We start from the raw sequence: 24,600 nt of genomic DNA, 5'->3' as shown, positions 1-24,600 counted from the left end.
AGTTCTCCTCTTACCTGTCTAAAACTTTCGTTTACCTTTTCTTTTTTGTATAATATCAAAATTTTTATTTGTTTAACCATTATATATTTTAACCTTCGTACTTGAATGTGGTCTCTACGTTTTCTTCACAGTTACATGATATTACAAAATATAATGATACACAGTTATATGTACAGCTTAATGCAACCTGCTTTTTATAAATCAATTACTGTTTTCTCTATAGATACTGTTTCTTCGATCTTTATAGAAATTTTTGACTGTTCTGTCTGACGATTAGGCACTACACGTGAGTGCTCTATCGTATTTCAAAAAAATGTATAAAATTCCCTCCCAATCCACAGTATGTTCTATTACTATTTGTGTTATTACAATTTTACTGGACTTTTCACCATTTTTTCTGATTAAAAAAACTTAACATGTATTTTTTACATCTTACACATTTTTATCAACTTCGCTCGATACATGATTTATCAAAGATTAATTTTATTAAATTATTCTAAGCAGGTAATTTATGTTTTATCACTAGTCAAGTTTGTTACATTAATTTTATATCTTTTCTGTTTTCTATTATCTGCTTAGCAACAAATGATGGATGTACATTTCATCCTTCGGAAAGATCTTATGTAATTAATGATGCTTATTTATCAAATTAAGGGAAACCTCTATATTTATTTTATAAAAATTGGAAATTAATTAAACGAGAGCTTTGATTAGACCAGACGATCAAAAATTCTTTTCACCTCTCACGCTTAAAATTAATGTCCATCGTATGTCTTTAGTCTGCTTCTCTCACTAGCTAATCACGAGGCCGCTTGTCCCTGTCAACACTCACATTAAATCAGAACTCAGGACGACTAGAAAGTCGTGGACAGAAATCTCACACGCTAGGGTGGCACATTATATAATATAAATTACCATCTACGTAGATCACGAGGTGAATTAACAAGACCGACTCAGTTCATTCGGCATGCACACAAGACTGGCTGTTCACACTGTGAAGGCCCACCAAAACAGCTGCACATTTTGGTGATTTACTCGCAAAAAAATTGCGTCAAAATACAGTTTATACAATGATAGAACTTACTTTATTGCACTTAAGAAGAATTCCCATTTGTTTCTGTACAGAAATTAGTTTGGAAAATATCCTTTTCGACAAGATGAAAACCGTGGTTCTTTCGCATCACTCTGTCAATGCTTGACTTTCAAAGACTACATCTTTGAACTGAACAATATAAAAAATCTGGAAAAAATCATATAGATGCTGCAATATTTTGAATATACATACACGAAAAAATTGCAATATATTAATAAGAATCAATGTAAATTGCATTCAAACAAGATTATGCTATCTCTCGTAATGTACGTAGTAGAAAGTTATATTTTGGCTTAAACTGTTTGGAAGATTTCAAAAATGCAATCAAATAATAATTAAATATGACAACATTGATACCTATTCATTAATAAAAAATAATCTTGGAAGACCCATGAATGATAGTATGGGTGTAAGGACACACATACCACAGGATTATTTGTTAATAATTAATTGGCTTTAACACTGACATTCCTAATTGTTATTCGATTTTTATTGTTTAAGTTTTCATAGCGATTTAAACCAAAATATAACTCTCTCCTACATATTTTATGAGAGATAGCATAGACATATTCAAATGAAATTTACGTTAATTGTTATTAGAATAATACAATTTTATTTTCACGTATTTATAGTCAAAATATTGAAGCATCTACATAATTTTCTGCAAATTTATTACATTGTTCAGTTCAAAGATGTCTTCATCGAAAGTCAAGCAAGGACAGAGTGATGCGAAAAAAACACGGTTTCCATCTTGTTGCGTGACGTTTTAAAATCATAACTTTCGATCAATCATGAATTCTACAAGGTATGTCGTTTTTTCTTGCCTAAAGTGAAATTTTAATGTACCCTTTCGATCGCTAGAAGGAAAGTTTGTAATTTGTGTTATAAAAATAGTTATTGTGATTATTTAAAGGACACCACACTGGAATCTGGCGATGGCTAGCTCAGATTAATTCAATTGAGTAAGAATATTTCACGCTGGCGTCGTGACTGCCATTTTGAAATGTTCTCTATGAATTTCAGGTAAAGATTAAATTATTGTTTAGTGGGTCATCTTGAATGCATTCATTTTGAGAATGATTAATTCCGACTTTATGGGAATATATAATGACGCGGCTTCTAGATATATTGAAATTGAAAGGTTCTATCATACTATGGGTAATTTGGCAGGATAGAGTTTATTCAATATCCATTTATTATGGCATGTGCTACTTTTACGGTTTATCATTCTCTTATCGGATAATTTAATTATAACTCGCACTCTATTCTGCTATTAGTTGTGTTATGTCATAACTAGACGTGAGTCTATACAAAATGATAACAGCTATAGAATGCCCTCCAGGTTTACGTTTCTTCAGATTAAAGTAAGCTGATGATTATTTTGGAAATTTATTTCAATATTATGTTTTTGTTTTTCTGGATTTCTAACTCATGTAAAGCGCCTAAATAAATTTATTATCGTTGTTGTTACCAGTATTAGATAGTTTTCTTTCTTTTAAAGTAATAATTCTAAAAACGCGAACTTTCAGTGAAAGGATCAAAATGTGGTTTCTAAAAAATATTTGAAAATAAGTGAGCACTCTGGAAATACAATAAAAATTCTATTTATTATTAAAACTCTCTGAAATCAACTCCACTGATTTTGCTATATGAAAATGTTAATATTAAATTGTCCAGAGTCTAAATGTCTATTGCACTTCATTCACAAATGTTCTTTGGTAAACAATAGCTCTACAATAAAAATAAAACGTAGAAATAAAAACACTGATAAAAACAGAAAATATAAAAACGACGTTTAAAAATGATGCTTAAAGTAGGAAGCGAGGAGATATAATTTGTAAAAAACGGCCGTGCGTGTTTCTTGTCGTAGGTCAAGAACTGTACTGACGGCCCCCGCCTGTACTGAGGCCACTCTAGGTCCCTTCTTACCCCACTTTCATATTCGGGAACTTGTTCTATTTTTAGAAAATAGTACCCAGCGTGGGTCCTTGCTCGACCAGTCAGAGTTACACTTTAAAAACTTTAAAACGTTCAAATATAATAGAAGCTTAGCGTCCGTAACATCCCCCCTCCTGTACTGAAGTCACATCTGAAGCACTATTACACGTGAAGGACGCGCAATTTCGTCACTGGTCGGCGATAAGTTCCGGTCACGGTCACGACCTCTATCACTCGAACTGGTCCGTCCATTCCCGGAAATACCTCTTGAACTCGTCCTCTCGTCCACTGGTTCCTGGGTGATTTGTGATCTCCGATTATCACGAGATCGCCAACTTTCAAGTCACATTGATCTTGATGCCATTTGGTACGTCGATTGAGGGTAGGTAAGTATTGCATAGGTGTCAGACTTTCCGGCATGGTCGGGTCATCTGCAACGTAGGTAAGTGGCAGATAGTTAACTGAATATTATGCTTCAGCAAATATAGTTTGAAGAACCTCCTCCTTTGGTGCTTGTTCTTCCATGGAAGCTTCCAGAGCGATCTTCACGGATCGTACGAGCCTTTCCCAGGCATCACCCATATGAGGACACCCTGGTGGAATGAACTCACACTCTATCATTGCTGCAGCAGCCTTCTGCTGAAGTTCGTCTTGATATAGTTCTGCCAGGATTCACCGAGCACCAGAAAGGTTCCATTGTCCGACAGGATTTTTTTTGGCTTCCCTCTTCGTGCGATCATGCGTGGTAATGCCATAATTATTGGATTTGTGGACAGAGAATGTGCGATTTCCAAGTGAACTGCTCGAATCGCCAGACACGTGAAGAGAACTGCGTAGAGTTTCTTTCTCCGACCAATTGTTAACTGAAAAGAACCAAAATAATCGACATCAGTATTGGTGAACGGTGAAACAAACCCTTAAGTTCTTTTAGGTGGTAGCTGTGCCATAGGAAGAATGTGTGGCTCTGCTCGCTCGTTACGGCACTCCACACCGCCCTCACTACTGCTCTCGCTTTGACGATCCAGTACTGCTGGTGTAGATCATTCAGGACTTTTGCCCTACCATGATGTCCCACGCTGACGTGTTGGGTTTGAACAAGGAGTCTTACTCCTGGATGCTTTCCATCCAAGATAATGGGTTGCCTCACTACCAAACTCACTCCCCTGCATGCCCTGATTCGACCATCCATGCGAATCACGCCATCGTGGTTCATTATAGGTGACAGCTTGAATAGTGGAGACGTACGAGATATACCTTTCTGTTCTCGAAGATGTTGAACGTCGCCGGGGAAGCTTTCTGCCTGAACCATCCACAGAATCTCGTTCTTTTCTGTTAAGACCAGTGCTACTGGTAAGTATAACCTCTTTATATGGCCTTTCGGTGCTCGTCGCCATATCCCTCACTTCTTAACTAAAATGTTGGAACACCTCAAGGCATGAACCATTCGCATCTAGCTGGAGAACCTGTGAAAATCAACCCAATCTTCAAGCTTTACATGATTCTGAATATGTAGGCAGAATTCCTCTTTCGTCTCTGGTGCCTGCCACCTGTCCTGAAGCCAGTCTGCTTCACCTTGGAAAAGACATCCTGGACCCCAGAACCATCTGCTGGTAGAATTAATTTCCAGATGCTCTGTGTCTCGGGTGGCTTCGTCAGCCACGTTGTCCTTGGTACATATCCATCTCTATTCATCCATTCGAGTACGGTCGAGAATCTCTGCGACCCTGTTAGCTTTAAAAATACTTGGGTACCTTCTTGCCACCGAGTGAGTCCAATTCATAACTGTTTTAGAATCAATCCAAAAAATTCTCTTGCTTATTCGGTGGCTGTGTTCAGAGGTAACCACTGACGCTAATCTGGTACCCATCACGGCTGCTCGCAATTCCAGTCTTGGAATTGTCATTGTCTTCAGAGGAGCTACTCTGCTTTTCGAAGTTACCAAGGTAGACCTAGTACCGCTCTCCCCCTCCAGTCGAAGGTATGCGACCTTCTGATCCACTTGCGGAAACACAGATGTGTAGGTAAAGTGATCGCTGTCAGGGGACCATATTACCCCGAGAACTCGCTGAAAGCTCTCCGTGGGCAGTGCAAGTTTGCTTCCGCTTTGCGCCAACGCATTTGGAGGCAACGTAATTTGAATTCCTTGGAATTGCTCATCCAATTTTGTATCTCGCAGCCTCCTTTTCGGCGTACATGGGAAACTTCACTCGATCGCTGAATTGCCTCAGGAATAATGCCGCCAATGTCAAGGTAATCATCCATGTAATGCTTCTCACTGATGACTTTATAGGCCTCGGGATAAACATCCTGGAACTCCTTGGCTTTTCTATTCCTAATCTCCTGAGCTACATATAATGATGATACCGATCCAAATATTATGACCTGCATTTCAAATGTAATTAGATCCCCTGTCTTTTGATCCATCTTCTTTTCCAAAGATCTCAATCGCTTCTCAGCCATGTGCCGACTAGGTGGCAGGGACTCCTTATCGATTATCCAAAGCAGTCCAGTTTCCCACCGGTCTCCGTACGCCGAGTTGTTCTAATTAACAATTCTTCAGCCCTCTGATCCTCTTTTGAATGCAATCTGGTTGCGGTCGAGCTCACTCCGAAGGCTTCCACATTCCAGAATTTATGCATATATTGTGCGAGCTCGTTCAGCTTACGCTGATAATAGTGCAATACATACTCGATCTCGGTACTATCAACGTTGCATATGGACTATGAACTGTCTAACCTAACGGGGTAAGAGATGCCATTGAAGCATTAACTTTTTTTCGAAGACGGTCCTGCAAGGTATGATAAGCGATCCAAATTTTGCTCGATCATAATTCTGGGTTCTGCATACAGTACATCAGGTAGAGGAACATCCTTCAAGTACGTCTAGTGGTCAGTGTACACTCTCTTTGTTTCTCTGGCAAGGTTCAGGCACTTTTGTGTGCGCACTCCTCGAAGATGGAACTCCTCTCTGGTGTTACCGCGGATCTTCAAGTTGACGCATAAGTCTCTACTTCCCCGACTGGCCCCGTCAAGTTCACTGAAACCACCTTTAGAAACACGTGCCTCCTGCGTTTATGAATCACAATTATTTTAGAGACTTTTTCGGTTTCACTCTTTTATAGTGTTTCGACTCCGGTTTTTGGCGCTGGTTGGGTTCCCGTTTTCGATGTTGACTCCTCTGTCTTCTTCTGATCGCTGTGAAGCACTGGGTGATGACATTTGCTGCAACCATTTTTTCCGCAACGCTTCCTCCTACAATCCTTGCGGAAGTGTCTCGACTTCAGACAACGGAAGTATAGTTTCTTGCCCATGACCCACATCCATCTGTCGTTCCCACTAAGAGCTTTCAGACGCTCGCATTGCGATACAGAGTGTTCCGCCTCACAATATACACATTGAATTTTGCTGCCAGGCTCTCCTATCGCACCTATCATAGCTTTGGCAGGTTTGACAGCTTTCGGGTCACAGACCATGATATATATGGCGGCTTGATCCTCAAGCCAACTCGTGGATTTCTTGAGATCCGATGACTCACATCCACCTTGGATAAACGTTGCCCATTGTAGTTTCCTAGATAAATGGAGCTTACTCATCAACTGATCCATTAACATTGGGTTGTTCAGATATTCCGGTCGATCCAATACTTTTACCGTTGCAACGAAATTCGTAACTGTATCAACGAACTCAATGAATAGTTGTGGCTGATGCTCTTTTATCTACGGGCTGCTTGCCACTCTCGATATAAGATGTTTTATTATATATTCGGGGCGGCCGAAACGCCTTTCCAAGACATTCATTACCTGGTCCACTTTATCAGTCAGTAGAAGAGCCCGCACAGATTCGAAGGCCTTACATTTAAGACATTTCTAAGGGCGGGCCATATTTTCTGTATCATGAGAACCACATACCTGTGTTGTGTTTTTAGATGACTGGTAGAATAGCGGTCATTCCGCTATTTCTCGGCTGAAATTTGGTAAATCCTTATTTATGGTTTATCGAGCCATCAATTTATCCAGCAGCACAGCATCCGATTCCTTTGGTAGCGACTTCTGAGGTCCGGGCGACTGTCTAATTTGCTCGAAGATCCTTCTCTTCTTTCGGCTTGCTTCCATTACTGGGTCAGGTATCCTCCAAGCTTGGACCTTTAAATTTAGCGACTGTACAGAATCGGAAGAGGACGTTGCATCATTGATATTATCTTCTGCTTCCTCTTTAAGTTCCGCTAATCGTAGTTTATCTTGCAAGTCTAGCACTTCTTTCTTTCAAGCCGCCTGCGACCTTACGCTTGAGAGACTTGATTTTCTCGATCGTGATCGTCGTGAGCTTTCGCTGTACGCTTCGCCATCGACTAATCTTTTCATTGTTTTTTAACTGTCACACAATTTGCAGTCGAAACACAACACTTATTGTTCACAAGCGAATCCAATACCGTTAGAATCCGGCTCGAAGGACCATTGGTAATTCTAAAACGCGAATTTTCTGTGAAAGGGGCAAAATGTTGTTTCTTAAAAATATTTGAAAATAAGTGAGCACTCGCGAAATACAATGAAAATTCTATTTATTAATAAAACTCTCTGAAATTGACTGCACTGATTTTGCTACATAAAACGTTTATATTAAATTGTCCAGAGTCTAATAGTCTATTGCACTTCATTCATAAATGTTCTTTGGAAAAAGTAGCTGTATAATAAAAATAAAACGTAGAAATAAAAAAACTGATAAAAACAGAAAAGCCTGTACCGAAAAGCCTGTACCGATGTCACTCTAGGTACCTTCTTACCCCACATTCATATTCGGTTACTTTTCCAATTTTTAGAACATATTACCTAGCTTGGGTCCTTGCTCGGCCAGCCAGAACTAAACTTAAAAAATTTTAAAACGTTCAAATATAATAGAAACTTATTGTCCGTAACACAAAACAAAACTAAATAAAGAAGAACAGAAAAGAAAGTTCATAGTATATATGTCTACGATCTACTTACAGATTACAAGGTTAATACATGAAATTCTATGCATTTACAAGTCCGAGTAGCATCAAGGAAACATACACAGCTATGACAACGCCATTGCATTTCTGCGGACCATTCGTAAAGAAACTATTTGTATACATATACCACCATTAACAAAAACTAATTAGTCCAGTAAAAAGTCTCAGTGGTGCCGAATCATTATAATAATACTTAAAGAAATAACCACTTCAATTGAATGAGTAAGAAAAAAATAATTACACAATTAAAGCTTTTGACTTGCTCAAAAAAGGTAAAGTAATTGAGTTTGCCGCCTATAGCCTTAGATAACTCGACCGGATACTTATAAGTTTGTAAGCACTGCTCTTTTCAGCTTAGTCTTAATAAATATAAGAGCAAAATATCCTTTTAAAGACAACAAAAACTAGTCAAGGGATCTCTCTCAACTTGAATTTGTGAAATTCAACTCACAAGTAAAACGCTATCCGCTATTTGAATCAGTGAAACTTTAACCTTTATGCGAACGCGATCTTTTTTTATCACTTATTTTACAAGTCATATCTCACCATACACATTTGTAATCGGGGTTATTTTTAATAGAATCGTCAAAACACATGTTTAAGCAAGGAAAAAAATTATTAAAACTCGAATAATATATAAAATAGATATACAATAAACAGTCTCATGAGAGATGGGCGGTAGACTACAACCTACGCGCCAGCTTGAAGGTTAATTATGAAAAAGCATGAAGTACGTTCCTGATTTTTAGTTAAACTCCACGGAGAAGCAGTGAAGTTTCAGATATAAAAATTTAGAAAGACAGGTATAAATCTGGATTGACACTGACATAGACAAGAGAATAAAGAAAGATAGAGATAGAAGCCGATACAACTGGATAGAAAAGATAGAATGAAGTAATTCTGGATAAAAAATTGATGGAAAGGTATGCAGGTCGAATGGGATAGATGAGGAATAGGCTACAGTAAATCAATTGAAGAGTAAGCGAACAAAAACATGATGAATCCATTAGAGATGATTGCCTAATTATCACTAGACAAATGCTCCATTTCAAAAACATCAGAGATAAAAAAAAATCATCTGGTTAAGGTATAGGTAAGGGATAATGATCATATTTCTTGAGTCATAAAAATGCTAAAGTCATGAGAAACTCTTTTTAGTTTTTGAAAAAATGGATTTATCATGTTTTATTTGCTTACTGCACACTTTTCTATCCGTCACTATCTTCAAGATGGAAAATGATTAATAATGAGAAACTTTCTATTTCCTAACTTCCAGCTGAGAAGAATTAGTCAACAAATTTGTGAAGAGGCATAATATTGTTCAATTAAAGAGTTTTATTAAAGTACTAGAAGTAATTAACGAAAGAAAAAATACCGAATGTATGGCAATAATAATTTTTTTAAGTGATAATGAGGTAAAGGAACTAATGTGTGATTACACAGGCAAACGAAAAAAAGGTCTTGTCCACCAAGCAAGATAATCATTTTTGTACGTTTTCGGAGTCGGTAAATGCGAATCCGGGCTTGGTTTGACTCGTTCAGGACGCATTTCGATCCTAACCTCAAAAAAATGATGAAAGTTGGAAAATTCATGGAAACACCCAGAAAGCAAAGCGGTTATATGTTTTCAGGGTCGCTGAGTCGAAATTTAAAGGTCATTTGATCCCTTATGTCCCTTATGCAGGCGGTTTCTGTGGCGTTTCATACGTTTTTAAACAACCGCTTTTTCCAAAATACAACAGTAATCTGCTAAAATATTCACATTACACCTTCCCTGATACCTACGTTCCATCTCCTTTATCTCTTGATGGAATCTTTCTTCCTGCTCCTCACTCATTCATTGGAAAATAATATATGTGAGAATCCAAGAAGTGCAACTTTAGGTTCATCAAACAACCAAACTTTCCAAAATTTTTCACCAGATCGGCTACTATTTTCTTGAAGTTTTCACTTTTATGATTACCGAGAAAGTTGTTCATGACATTTTTGAAACTCATCCACGCAGCTTTATTTTTTTGTTCATAACTTTGATGAAATTCTGATCGTTCAACATTTTGCGGATTGGAGGGCCATCAAAAATACCCTCATGCACTTTTGCGTTTCAATTATTTGGAAATTTTTTGCTGTAAATATTCTAAACATTTGCCTTCTTTGTTAGTCTAGTGATTCTTTCTATACCTAATAACTCCCAAACACAAAAAACATGGATTTTTTGTAAAACCTGATTGTTGCTCTAATACCAAACCTAAAATTTTTAAGTCTACGCAAATTCTCCAATTAAATTCTGAATACTGAATTCTGAATACACCTGGTTTCAGTTCATCCATTAACCCTTGCACATCGTTACAATACGCCAACGATCAGCTTTAAGATCTTTTACTAGGTAGTTATTTTTTTTTTTTTTGTTCATGAAAGACGTAAAAAGTTCTGCACCATATTTTGGTAGCCCTAGATCTCTTACCAAGTCATTCAGTTCCTCCTGCGACGTAACTTGGAAAATTTTATCCTTGCCTTTACCTGGGATGTAATCGTCATCATTTTCGTGATGCTCCGATTCATCACTAAATTGATCGAAATCATTTTCTTCTTCGAATTCAATTTTTTTCCTTGATTCGTTTACTTTACCAGAATCATTTTTACATCAGAATTTCTCTCATTGCAGCATGATGATTCTGGTTTTTCTACTGTTTTGACATTGCTATAAACAAAGCTTTGCTTATTTTCTCTGTTGAAACCAGTAACGTCATTCATACAAAACATTCCTGATAAATTTGTCAATTTTCGCAGAAATTATTCTTCGATCTGTTTGGTTCTGGTATTTGCTACATATGTAGCAAAAAGCAGTAGTGTCTTTGCTGCATGTATGTTTCGAGAGAAACTGGAAATTTTTTGTTTGAAGGTGGCATATGTGTTAAGAAAAACGCGCGCGCGAGGGATCCTGGTCCGACCGCAGGTGAGTCTACTGTCCTTGGGGTGATACCTCTCATACCTCTCTAGGCATAAGTATGAGAGCTTTCCGACTTTGACGAGGACTATGTCAACTCGTCGTCAGACACACTATTTATTTATATTCACAACCTCACGCCCACCTGCATGGCAGCGCGCCTTTGCTGGCTTCGTTACATGAACAAATCTGAGAACGAATCATTGTACCCATCCCCTTTCGGGTCAGTTGGCATCGTCACAGTATCTGTCAAGGCAGCAGGATTTTGTGCTACAGACTGATAGCCATGCTCAAAGAATGACGAACAATTTCTATGTACCGGACGCTAAATAGAGGCAATTTATGTCGAGAACAGTTTTCAGTGTTTTAATTTTTTTATGGTATGAATGGAAGTCGACCTCGCCCAATTAAATAACCTTTAAATTTGGACTCAGCGGCCCTGAAAACATATAACCACTTTGATTTCCGGGTTCTTCCATGAATGCTCCAACTTTTATCATTTTTTTTAAGGTTGGGAACGAAATGCGACCTGACCTGGTGGACAAGACCTTTTTTTCGTGTGCCTGTTTTATGAAGCATTTTACGAGAAAAAATGGATTTATTTTAACCTCAACAATTAATATATTTTTTTTAGTCAAAGACATTGAGTATACCTTACTTGAGACTGAAAAAAATTAAAGCTAAATAAAAAAATAGTGAAGATAGGAAGAATTTAATCTTTGAAATGGACAACAGGAGCGTATTCGATGATTGTTCCGCTTCTCTATATATTCTATCGTTAGAAAATCAATTGTTCTTATAAAAATAACATTTTCTGAAATATTTCAATAATTATAATTAATATATTATAACATAGGTAGGAAGCCTTATACATATTAGCAAGGAAGTTAATTTTATTTATATTTTACTATTTGTAATACATTGCATATAAATATAAATATAAACCTTTTAAATAATAAGTGCAATTTTATACCTCAATTATATTATTAAAATCAAAACTATGAAAACACTTTGAAAAATATTATATTTATAGAAAAATATATGTTCTATGTACGTAATAAGAATTCGGAAAAGCAATACAAATTTAAAAATGCTAAAAGCTTTAATTTTCTTTAAATTTAGTCTTATTTCGTTAATTGCCTTCAGTACTTTAATAACATCTTCAATTTAATTATATTTTGCTGTTTTAAGCATTTCTGAACTAATGTTTAGAGATTCTATTCGAAATCATTTTTTTTTTCAATGTAATATTGCTTGAAGACGATGTTCATGGGAACTTAATGTAGCATATCGGTTAGTAATATATTAAGTTTGAAAAAATCTCTTCTTATAAGAAAGAATATCATGTAAGTCAAATAAATGGACGTATTTACAAATGTTAAACAAATCCAAGAAGCAGTGTCCAAACTATTAGAAACAAGGCTGGGAGATTTCGAAATAAGATAGCTTTGACTGTCTTAAAGTAATAGAAGGGGAAAATACGAAGTACATAGCTGCACGAACACGATGCGCTGGCGAAACGTCATGGCACCCCCATCCTGGACAGAACTAAAGGTAAGGAAACGGCAATGGATACGGACACGAGATCCATGGATATTCTTCCGTCTAAAAATAAAAGCTCTATTAATAGGCCTCCACCTGGAACTAGAACTAATTTCTTACCGAAACTTAGGAGAGTAAACAGTATTTAATTAAATAAGGACATGTCAACGGGAAATGCACCTAAAAATAAGAGGAAGGGTGAAAAAACACACCAGAGTGGAACACCTGAAAGAGACGTCTTGGAGCGCGAGACAAGTAAAAGTGTCTAAATGTCCGCGATGGAACAAATAAACGTTATATTAAAAAGGCTAACAGAGACACTTCTGGATATGTACAGGCCCAAGATGGAAATTCTAGACATAAGCATTGCTCTTACTCTCCGTAAACAAATCAAGAGTAGGGAAGAAGATCAAAAGAGGCTGATGCAAATAAAACGTTAAAAGCCGAGGATAAATGCGAGCAGTGCAAGGAATTGCGAAGAATCCGAGCTAGAAGGCTGCAACTGAAAAAAGAAGAGAGCGTTAGACGACGGAACGATCATACTCCAATATGATGCAAACTTTCACTGAAGACATAAGTATGTGAATAAATCTATATAAATATTTGGTGGCAAGTCGGGGCTTCTACAGTAAAACAAGAATGAAAGTAAAACAGCGAAAATGCGACGCTTCCTTAGGTTTCCTTATCTAGAAGAAAACTTGAGGCAGACTACCAGAATTATCTATCACCCAATACTTAGGGATTCAACATCAACGGGGGAATATGATGATAAATTGATATTTCAGGCCTTAAATCTATAAAACAACAAGTTCTAAACGATAAACAGAACAAAGTTGCTGATCCAGAAATGGAGGACATCACAGGATTTATAGTTTTATGAATTCTGGAGTTCCTGTTTACTGACACCACCGTGAAAGTCAAAAGATTCAAAACGGCCCAGGGGAAGAGAAAAGAAAATGTGGACGCTTCAAGCAGGGCTCCGCAGAATAATACAGCGAGGATACAGGACGAACGAGGCAAACTTGCTGAAAAAGGTAAAGCAGGATGTAAACCCAGAGGACCTCGGCGTGAACATAAGAGATACAAAAAGCACAAAAATAGGCAAAATTCTTCTTACGGTACCAAACGAAGTAAAGATGGCACAAGCTGGAAAACGAAAAATCGAGGAGAAACAGCTATTTACAAACGTCTCTTCTTATAAAAAGGAAGATAGTACATGCCCAAGACATGGACGAATTGGCAACTGTTGCTAAAGTCACACAAGGAGTGTCCAAACTCACAGAAACAAGGATCGAAGATTTCGAAGTAAGCGCGCTCAGACCAGCTTATGGTAACAAAAGAAATTTGACGCTGGTAATGAAGGAACATGATGCCTACCGGCTGACACTGAAGGGGGAAATCGAAATTAGCTGCAGAAACTGCAGGGTCATAGAAACAGTGAAGGAAAAGCGATGTAGCAAATGGTGGTAACAGGTACATGAAAGGGTTGCATGCAATTGACCTGATAGAGACAAGCTCTGTCTAAAATGTTAGAGGCGCTAAGCACTCTTTCAAACTAACATAAGAATCCTTTAAGTCAATAGTAATAGGTGTCGGTCACCTCCTGACCTGGCATTTTTCACAGCAAAGTAACTTGGAGCAGGTATTATGGTCCTAAGTCAACCTAACAAAAGAGTCATGAAAGAAAAAAAAAGATTAAATATGTGATGATGTACTGGGCACAGCCATCAGGGTAAATGACCCAAAAATTGCTAAGGAAAGCCATAGAAAAGGTAAAGGCTTCTCATACGTCGAAATTTAAGCAATCAGAATATATGGCTGCTATAGCTCCCTAAATAACGACATCAGAGAGTTAGCAGAGACTGAATGGATAGCACAGCACGACCATCCTGTCAAGAATAAGGGAAAGAAACATACTTTTGAATGACAGGGCTAAGGATCCATATTATACATAACCCTACCTACGACATGAATCAGTAATAAGATTACTCACTGAGAATTCAGCGACAAGAAGTCACATACTGACCATCATTAAAACATCTTTGTGACCATAAACAATATGCAGTAGCCGAGAAAGATACAAAACGATAAAGGCTGGAACGCTCGGAAAATCACTAAGGAGAAACAGTTACAGGCAACATGTAATTTAATTAAGGACGAATGTACAACAACCGCAAAAGAGTTCTCCACAATGTTAAAAAATATATACAACGATGCATACCAAAGATAGCATATCACATGGAAGGGGACCACCAATGTATTGGTGGTCTGAAACTTAAAATCACAAACGAGGACTGGGAGCGTTTTGTAAATACTCTCGCAGGAGCTGTTGCAGATAACGGTGGTGTTCGTCACTACGTGATTGTGACTTTTGATCTGTGACCTCATGGTGTCCGATAAGGTCTCCGATATTGAGGAACCTCTTAACGCGGTCCTAGGATAGTACATCAGTACTCCTCCTAGGATCAACTTGACAAAAAGAAGCAGCAGTAGCTATGTCGTAAACTTCGTTGCAGACCTGAAAAAAGGGTCTGCACTCTTATAACTGCTTTTATATTTCAGTTTAAAAGTATGCTGCGTGCAAGAAAGCATTACAGAGCAATAATCAGCTTAATTCATTGAAAACTAACGAAAAAATTCTACATAAAATCAGAAACACGTAGAGAAACTATTTAGAGTTCTATAGTAATCTGTGCCCTCTCCTGTCCCAAGATGTAGTTCAGTATGTTTTTTAATAGAAAATTAAAAGCCCAGCTACCCGAAAATGCCCGCTGACTTTGTGCATGTCGCAATCAACGACCTTCAGAACCCTCTTATACCAAGTTTCAAATAATTAAAAGAATTGTTGAGCATAGTCTTCCAAAATATTCGATACGCCATTTTGAATTTTGAATTTTTACTTTAGATTTGTAATAAGTGACCTCGAAAACCCCCGTATACCAAGTTTCAAAAGAATCAGACAAACTTTAGTACACTCGCCTGTCATATTGGATTCGTCATTTTAATTCTTTAATTTTAACTTTCTATTTGTTTGTCGGCAGCCCCAAAATACTCCAAGCAGTGACTTTAAAATCGATTGGGAAACGTTTAGTAGTTTTGGCTAGCTTTTTAGCGTTTGGCTCCACTGTGCAGCCTAGTGATTTTAGTCTCCCACGCTAGGTTAGTTTTTAGCAGAACTGTTCTGATGTATAGTGAACCTTCATATAAGCCCACTTTTTAACTTGAATCAGAACTTTTTTTCTGTAAAAAACTTTTTACTTTTACCCAGAAGAAAAAATTACATTACACCTGTGACGAGGTGTTTTTTTCCCATCTGCACAATAAAACGCGCTTACCGACACTGTGGTCCTGGAGGCATCAAACTAGCATATTTTTTTACCTAATAAATTAAACCGAGTCTGAAGAACGGGAGTCCTTATTTCTCAGAGAGCACTCTCACATGTTCGACCTAATTTAAACATATTATTTATTTCGCCTTAACATTTTGTTTATAATCTGTAACAATCAACGAAAGAGTCAGCTGTCAGCAGACGGCCACATATGTAATCCAAATCATCACAAAATCAGGGTTGGCAACGCAGAGAAGGGAAGTTGGCAATATTCGTCAATGCCTATAGCACCGGTCGCCATAGCAAATTCATCGACTGGAGTCAAACAGCGAACCAAGCCGCCATATTACGGAGGCGACGTTCGTATTGATCAAATCATTGAGACAGAAAGAGAGAGAGAGAGAGTGTTTTACACTGAGTCGAGCACCAAACTTTGAATAATTTAATTTCTCTATTCTGTTGTTAGGACAGATGACGTAGACCCACTCGCCATTTTGAGACCTAGGACAGCAGCAAGTCCATGATTAGCACGTACGCGAACAACGCTTAACACGCGCTCCCATTTTCCGACCCTGACACCAAGGGAACAAGCTAACCTGCCAGAAGGATGAGCGCGGTGCGGAGATCTTTCACTCTCGTTCCTTGCTTTGATCGGCTTAGATGTGCGTTATATTAATTAATGAGAAAAACATTCTAATAAAATTCATCAACTGAAGTTAATATAATTAAGAGTATTGATCATGAATTTTTCGAAGGCCGAATACGCGTCAAAAGCCAAGGTACATTCTTTTAATTTCGGCAAAGTGCTTCGGCTAAACTTTGAATAAGGATGTGACTTAGATTCTTTTTTTTAAAGTTTCGCCAAACTGACTTGGCATGACCTTCTTAAGTGCTCTCTGTGCGGTTTGATTACTATATATTTCCTAAGCGTTTAGTTTGTTTGTTGTCTGATCAATCGCGGCTAAAGATAGTTTTTCCTTTCGTAAACTCGCGAGTATTTTAAGGTTTATTTCGCTCGTGGAAATGGTGTGTTGGATCGTTTTCGCAAAATAAAGGCTATGGGCCCTTCCGGTCCATAACCTCAAATAGGTACACGTGGCTGGAGTAATATAATTTTTTTGGTACTATTAATGGGACCGACCACGTATAATAAAATGGTAAGATTAGGGCGATTTAACCTTGTACCCGGATCCAGCGTTTAACGTCTCTTCGCTTTTTTTTGTTTCTTTCGTTGCAGGATTGTATCACGGTGATCAAAAGTTTTTACATCATGTAACTCGTTTCTTTTATTAGTATTCTATAAAGATCCATTTATATTCCTTTTAATATCTAAATGTGGCCTTAGATTTATTTCTTGTTGGGCGAACCTCCCCCCCCCCCTGATTTGATTTGACTAAGCTTTAACACTCTCAGGAATGTGTTTAAAATTGGTTTCTTTATTTTTGTCGTTAGCAAGACTGTCAGTTGTTTTCGCTAGTGGCTGGCTCCCTAGATTATTAGAGCAATGTGCCCCCTTGGATTTCCGGCTACATAGATCAAGCCATAATCCGGGTATAACTCTAAAGTCGAATTGTACCCTGATATACCGTATAACAGACACCACTCTTTTCTTTACAACTTGTCTCGTTGATTGAAGGAAATAAGAAAATCGATAAACTTATTAAGGGCTTCCACAGCAATTCTACATATATTTAATACCAGAATTGGTTATTTTTGGAAAATCGATTTTTTGAAAGAAAGTTCCAGTGCCACCACCTTAAAACCCTTCGATAGAGGGTGTTGAATCACCTCTGAAAATGCAGTAAATTCGAGCAGCCATTTTCCGACGTTATGGATGGTTTTAAGTTTTTCGGATTTTCCTTAAAATAGTTCATTCTAGCGCCAAAATAGTCCTATAATAAAACCATCTTCAGCATAAACAGGATTATAATTAATATTACCATAAACTCATAATTTTGCCTGAAAAATTGAAACTACTGAATATTTTTGGAAGCTTTTTCTTTTTGCATTTATTTACATATTATTTCACCGTATTTAACACTTAATTTCAAGAAACTGCTTTTGCATCTCGGAGTAAAGGCTTCCTCATGTACTTTCTTTATATCAAGTATGCATCTAAAAATATTTTTAACACTTCAACAATTAAAAAAAATTAAAACGGTCTTTTTCAGGACCTACGTGTTAGCGTGGACCAAAAACTCCAAATAGATAGATTTCCTAGTAATACCACAAAACAGGGTGTCCATTGATCAGGCAATTTAACATTCTCGGGCTATTCCCGGTTTTTCCCCGGTCAAATTGTTTCCTCTCGGGCAATCTATAGATGTCTTTGTGATTTTTGAAAGTAAACGTATACATAGAAATAGGAATTTCACCATAATATATATAGAAATAAGAATGATTCTAGTAAACAATCAGATTTGTTACAAATAATTCAGACGGAAGTGTGAGGTCCACCGAGAGTAACCTCACTTGGAGGGGCTAGATATTACATTTAATTAATCGATAACTACTCTAAGTGGTGTGAAGTTAGGTTCCTAAAATCGATCACACGGATAATTATTAACGAATTAATTAACAACTAAAAGTATAAATGGAAAAACGCCTTACGAATTACGGAAGGTGAAGTAACAGATGTGTCAAACCTGAGAGTGTTTGGCAGCAAAGTTTACTATCTAGACAGGAATCCTCAAAGAGGAAACTTAGATCAATGGCGTCAAGATGGAATCTTGTTATGGTACTCTAATGTTGTCGTCTTGTTGACATTGAACATAATTTGCTACTGGAAGAAGAAATCGAGTAGAAAGAGGATCAACAGGAAGACTTTCGAGATTTCGATCATCAGGAGATTATACATCTAGGGCCAGAAGACGAAGGTAACCCACTCGACAACGAAAATAGAATAGATAATAAAGTCTAAAACGTTCTCACAGAAGAAGTGCCGACCATTGGCACAAAAAGAAAACCAGGACGATGAAAAGAGTGCCGATCTAAGACTGTTTTAGAAAACAAGAAAGCTTGAATCGTTATTCGAACAGGATTACAGAGCAGTACTCTACAGGAAACGAGTCTAGCTTCAGTTTCACACAAGAACGAAACGATTGCACATGAAGAGTACACTTCAATGCCATAAATATCGATAAAGAAAGCAATGATAGTATCAGATGCTCAGGAATGGCGTAACGCTATTGCAGTGGAGATAAAATCCATTATCAAAAATGGGACAAAGATTCTGATCGGTTTTTTAGGACAAGGGAAGCTTAGCGAAATTCTATGATTTTCCGGACCAAGCCAAACCCGGATGGTACAATCGAGAGGAGGAAGGTTCAGCTTATAGCTTGGAATAAAGAAAAACAAAGAAACTGAAGAAAAATGAAAATCCCAACAAAGATGAACTCAATCTGCCATACCGTGAGCTCGTCGGAGCCCTCACTTATTTGTCAGTGAGGACTCACCCCGACATCGCCTCTTCAGTTAGCAGATTGAGACAGTTTAACAACTGCTACGGAATAGAACACTGAAATGCGGTGAAACGCATGCTGCGTTACCTAAAGGGAATCATCGACATAGGACTCGTCTATAAAAACAAATCAGGACCGATCCAGGGATATATAGACGCGAACTATCTCATGGGACTCAAGAAAGCAGCGGACATTGTCTACTATAGAAACAAAATACATGACTAAGGCCAAATCTGTCAAGGAGGACATACGTTTTCAACGAATAGTTCAGGAAATAGGTTTTGGCAGCTAGGCTGATCTCACTATCCTTTGTGACAACAAGAATTGTCTTGCTTTGGTGGAAAATCCAATGTTTCACGCGAGATCGAAAATATAGACATCCAACACCATTCTATTAGAGACGTGTTAAGTAAGAACCGATTCTCAGTGAAACACGTTTTAAGTGAAGATCAAGTGGCTGATTTTCTCACAAAAGGACTTCTTCGAATTAAATATGAGTATTGTGTGACTTCAGACGGACTGCAAAGATTAAACACGTAATTTTTCGATTTTATATTAAAATTGTTTATTTGTGGTACCACTCGACAAAAGGGAAAGTGTTAGAATTGATATTTCTTATATATTGAACTTTCCGCGTCAAGGTACCATTTCATATGCCCCTGCGCAAAGTGTCAGAAGCCTTCCACCGCCCTTTCTCTCTTATATATGTTCTCTTCTACATCTCTTCTCTTATATATGTTCCTTAACCTTAGTAGTACAAGCTCAATCGCTACCGTAATGGCTTCGAATTCTTTGTCTGTAAACTCATAATTTCAATTACAATACAGTTGATTACGGCTTAAGTGATTGTCTCACTGTCTTTAACCTCCCGCAGTTACTTTAGCATAGGCAACTATAATCTTTTTAATTGTAAGGTAAACTGTTAAATCAATCATAAATTTCAAACCTCTGTCAAAATTAATCCTATTCCGTTGGTAAAATATTTATAGTTTCAACATTCTTAATTCGGCTATATAATATCTTTTCTTCTCTGAAAATTTCATAAAGATCCGAGTATTATTTACGGAAATATACCATTTAGAGTTAAGAGGCTTTGAGCGTGAGTACAGAGCCCTCCATACGTCGAATATATTAGTTGCTGTGTTTGTGTTAATTTCTGTAGGGGTCCCTAACTTTTTGGGATTTGAAACATCCATTTTTTTATTCAATTTTCTATCATTATAATGTTTTAAAAGTATTTTCTTTTAAATTTCATACACTTTTGGAGTATGATTTATGGAGCTATACCATTTTAACTTTTTGAATTTAAACGCGTTTTTTTCGAAAAAAATTTCGAATAAATTCAAAAATTTATTACTCAACCTTTGTTCTAATTATACATAACCAAATTAATGCCTAATCATAGCAAATCATTGAATTTCTATGATCTTAATTGAACGAAAAAACTACAAACCTGTGTATTCTGTGTCGGAATTTGCAACGTAAGAGCAAAACTGTTGGCATCAAAACTTTCATCAAGAGCTATAAGAGCCCCATGTACGCCGGATTCCAGAAGATTATTTCCAAATTCCTGAAATAAAGAGAATATTCACCATTAGAGACATAAAAACTATATAGACGACTTAACAATAGATTAAAATTCTTGTTTCTAGAATTCAAGCAAAATGAAAATCTCAATAATGTAACAATTGTTATTAGTTTGAATAGATATATTTGCCAAAATGAACTTTATGAAGCTGTCACCAAAGACATGTTTATGAAGATTTCATCAGTTTTAAGATTGCGAAAACGTCATGTATGTTTAAAATTTGAAAGAAACTATTTGTTTGTATGGTAATAATGGATTACGATAAAACATATAACATGAAATTTATTACGATTATGGAAGTCTCGGAGTTGTTACTAAACTGAGGAACAGACTATAATCATGGTTCTTTCAGACAACATTTCAAGTGTGAATTTGGGTCGGAAGCCAGAATTGACGGTCACTCCAAGGTCGACCCTACTTTGGCACCAAAATTTTAGTGACTATGGTTGATCCAATTGATTCATCTTTAAGTCACCTCTGTTGTGCCAACGTTGGCGGCTCTAAGTTGCCTTCGTTGTGCCAACGTTGGCAGTAAATATTGGCGGTCTGAGTTTACACGACCATGACATTACGGTTGGCCTAACTCTAGGTGAAGTTCACCCAACTTTCAGCGTGATAGTAACCATTGCAAGTATATCTACTGCGCTCGACCGAAGGGTCAACTCAGGCCTAAAGTTGGGCCGACAGTCTTATAGACTGTACAGCTAAACTGTTACTATCTTGAAAGGTTCCTGAATGATCACATGTTATGAGAGGAACTGTTACTTGTATGTCAGTTTCCGTCAGTTTCAATCAGAATTGGCTACAGCATTAAGTGCTAAACGATGAACTGTTGGAAATCGCTTGAAAGCAATGGGAATAGATCAAACAGGTGGTAACTGGGTTCCATATGAATTGAAAGAAAGAGAAATCGATGGTCGAAAAACAATTTGTGAAATATTACTTCAAAGACAGCAAAGAAAAGGATTTTTGCATCGAATAGTCACAGGAGATGGAAAATGGATATATTATGAGAATCCCAAACCCCAAATATCTTGTGTTAAGCCACGTGAATCCGGACTATCACAGCCAAAGAGAAATATTCACTGTGTAAAGTTAATGCTCTGCATTTGGAGGGATCAGAGAGTTGTTGTATATTATGAGTTGCTCGAACCCTCTCAGACTACTGATGGAAAAGTTTACCAAAGACAACTCATAAGTTTGAAGCGAGCCATAGAAGAAAAACGACCAGAATATATAAATACGCACAGTAAATTAATTCTTTAACATGACAATGGCAAAATCGCACGACGCACTAGTCATGAAAAATATTTAGATGGACAGGACTCGGAAGTATCACCTCACCGACCATATTTTCCAGAAATAGCGCCTTCGGATTACCACTTATTCCAAACAATGCAGTCAAATCTTACGGGAGAACGGTTCACTTTATTCGAAAGTATCAAAATATGTCTTGAAAATTGGATCAGCTCAAAAGACCAGGATTTCTTCAGGCAAGGAATACGTAGACTACCGGGACGATGGGCAAAGTCAGATGGAGCATAGTTTTGTTAAACTTTCTTTAAATTTTCTAAACAAGAAAATGTGTTTAACTTTAACAAAAAACGGCGGAGTCAGGCTCATACACCCAATAGTATTTTTTTGAATATTCATTAGAAAATACCCATCTTAACGGTAATATAAATAGAGAATATTTGGAAAATTCTGCATTTTAATAAAATCGTCCTTTATAGCTAACAATACTTTGAACTTCTGAGGACTTTCTAATGACAGCAATAAAAACATTTGAAAATGGACATATCTATATGGAATCCAAAACGTCACTTTCACATTTTTTTAAAGCTGTTTTAAAAAAATGAAAAGTAAAAGCAAGTAGGCATTGACATTGGCCAAAAAATTTTAACTTCATTTTAAACACACAAACTTTTTATTATTTACAATCTTTAATCATATGAAAAGGTTTTGCTGGATAAAAGACGTATTAAAATAGATCGATGGGTTCTACGAATATTCGGCTATTTTTCCGTTACCATTAAGAAAGCGACTATCATCCCACTAAAAAGCACTAGTCTTTTGTTCCGCTACGGATAAGAACTAGTCTAACTGTATTTATTCATTATTTCTTTTAACACTTCTACGTGTTTATTAAATTCCTTACAAAGATATCTACTATAGAAAGCTTTTAAAGGCAGATTTATAATTTGAACAGAATAATAATAATTACACTTATGTATCACAAGCGTTCTGTAGAATAAAAATATTTGATTTAATTATTTGGAATATAATTTTTATTTATACGTATATATTTTGGTTTTAACTATAAATATCGGTATTTTTTTATAAAAGATATGCTGACATATTATTTCAATTTCCTGGAAATTATTTATCATTTAATTATGTCCCTTTCCAACATTTTTGTAACAGTATTAATACCTTACCGATAGAAATCTCAGAGTATATGCTAAAGATTCTCAAGGCTCTGAGAAGTTCTGAGAAATTCTCCGCAGGCACTCACGTAGATATATTTAAAGGTACAGGTAGCTCGTTTAAATGTTTTGAAGGCTTTAAAATGTCCTTTCCGAAATTGAAATAAAAATTCAATCATAAATAACAAGCAGAGATTCTATCTTAATAGAGTGGCCAACACTCAAGGGTCCTTTGTTAAGCTTTCGGATTAAAATTTAGAAATAGATTTTTTTTAATTTCATAGTTAACAGTCTGAAACATAATAATTTAGAATCTAAGGGTTTCGATGATTTCAGATATCGAACTTTTTTTTTAATGTTATAAATTGGAATTAATACAACGTTTCTCGTAAATGGAATGAGATACGCCAAAAAGACAATTTTTTTAATTCGACTAGGAAATTGTATATTAGTATATAAGTTATAATTAAAAATAAGCATAATGAGAAAATTCATCAATTAAAAAAAAAGTTAATAATTTGAAGAAAAAATTTAAAAAGGAGAGTCGGGCTAGCGACGGCCAATTAATGTACATAACTCTGCCCGCCCGGTACGTGACGAAGACAATAGGACTATTATATTAACGTCGCATCACTCTTAAAAGGACCTCTAAAAGGACCTTGAAAAGTACCCAAATCTCTCTGACTATCTCTGACACTAACTCATTCAAATCGAACCTGCATATTTTCTCAAACCGGCCAGGCTATTTCGCCTAAGAATACTCTGAGATTTCTATCGATAGCGTAGTTATAATTCTGAAACGCCATGTATTTTTAGGTTGAGCCGTACCGACATATACAGTCGTTGCAGGAAACGTGGCGTCGATTTCCTAATTTGATTTAGTGCAGACGCACTTTAAGACGGAATGTAGAACAGCGCTCTCGCTTTACGGGACTGATGCTATGCTGCTACGTAGTGAGTGTACCCTACTAAAATAAGTCAGGAATTGTCACAAATGGTCAGAAGATGTGACGATTTCTGAACATCGTGAGCATTCCAGACAAGTCTGACTATTTATAGAGATATGGTAATTCACATCCTATCAGGTAGCTTATCGGCTAGCACCGCAGGTAGGCCAACCGAAAAGGATTAAAAATTAAATATAAATGTTTTCCAATGTCGCACATATAAAATCAAGAGTTAAAAATTCAGAGTTTACGGGTTTCGAAGATTTCAGACACTTAAAAATTTTCCTACAAAATTTTAAATTATGATAAATATAATGTATCTTGTAAAGCGAAAGATATACATCAA

General features: G+C 36.7%; 1 protein-coding gene across 3 annotated transcripts in view; it reads right to left on the bottom strand.

Annotated features, from left to right (window-relative positions):
- LOC117166917 (liprin-alpha-1) overlaps positions 1 to 24,600 on the bottom strand; it is a 690,677-nt gene that overhangs the window by 16,256 nt on the left and 649,821 nt on the right. For all 3 annotated transcript variants that reach the window (XM_033351369.1, XM_033351368.1, XM_033351370.1), the window contains exon 20: positions 20,747 to 20,863. In XM_033351369.1, coding sequence (XP_033207260.1) covers positions 20,747 to 20,863 — 117 coding nt within the window. The remainder of the gene's footprint in view (positions 1 to 20,746; positions 20,864 to 24,600) is intronic.

The sequence above is a fragment of the Belonocnema kinseyi genome, chromosome 2 (genome assembly GCF_010883055.1).
Source record: "Belonocnema kinseyi isolate 2016_QV_RU_SX_M_011 chromosome 2, B_treatae_v1, whole genome shotgun sequence".
NCBI lineage: Eukaryota > Metazoa > Arthropoda > Insecta > Hymenoptera > Cynipidae > Belonocnema > Belonocnema kinseyi.
The sequence above is the reverse complement of the archived record's forward strand: the minus strand, read 5'-3'. Positions and strand labels throughout refer to the sequence as shown.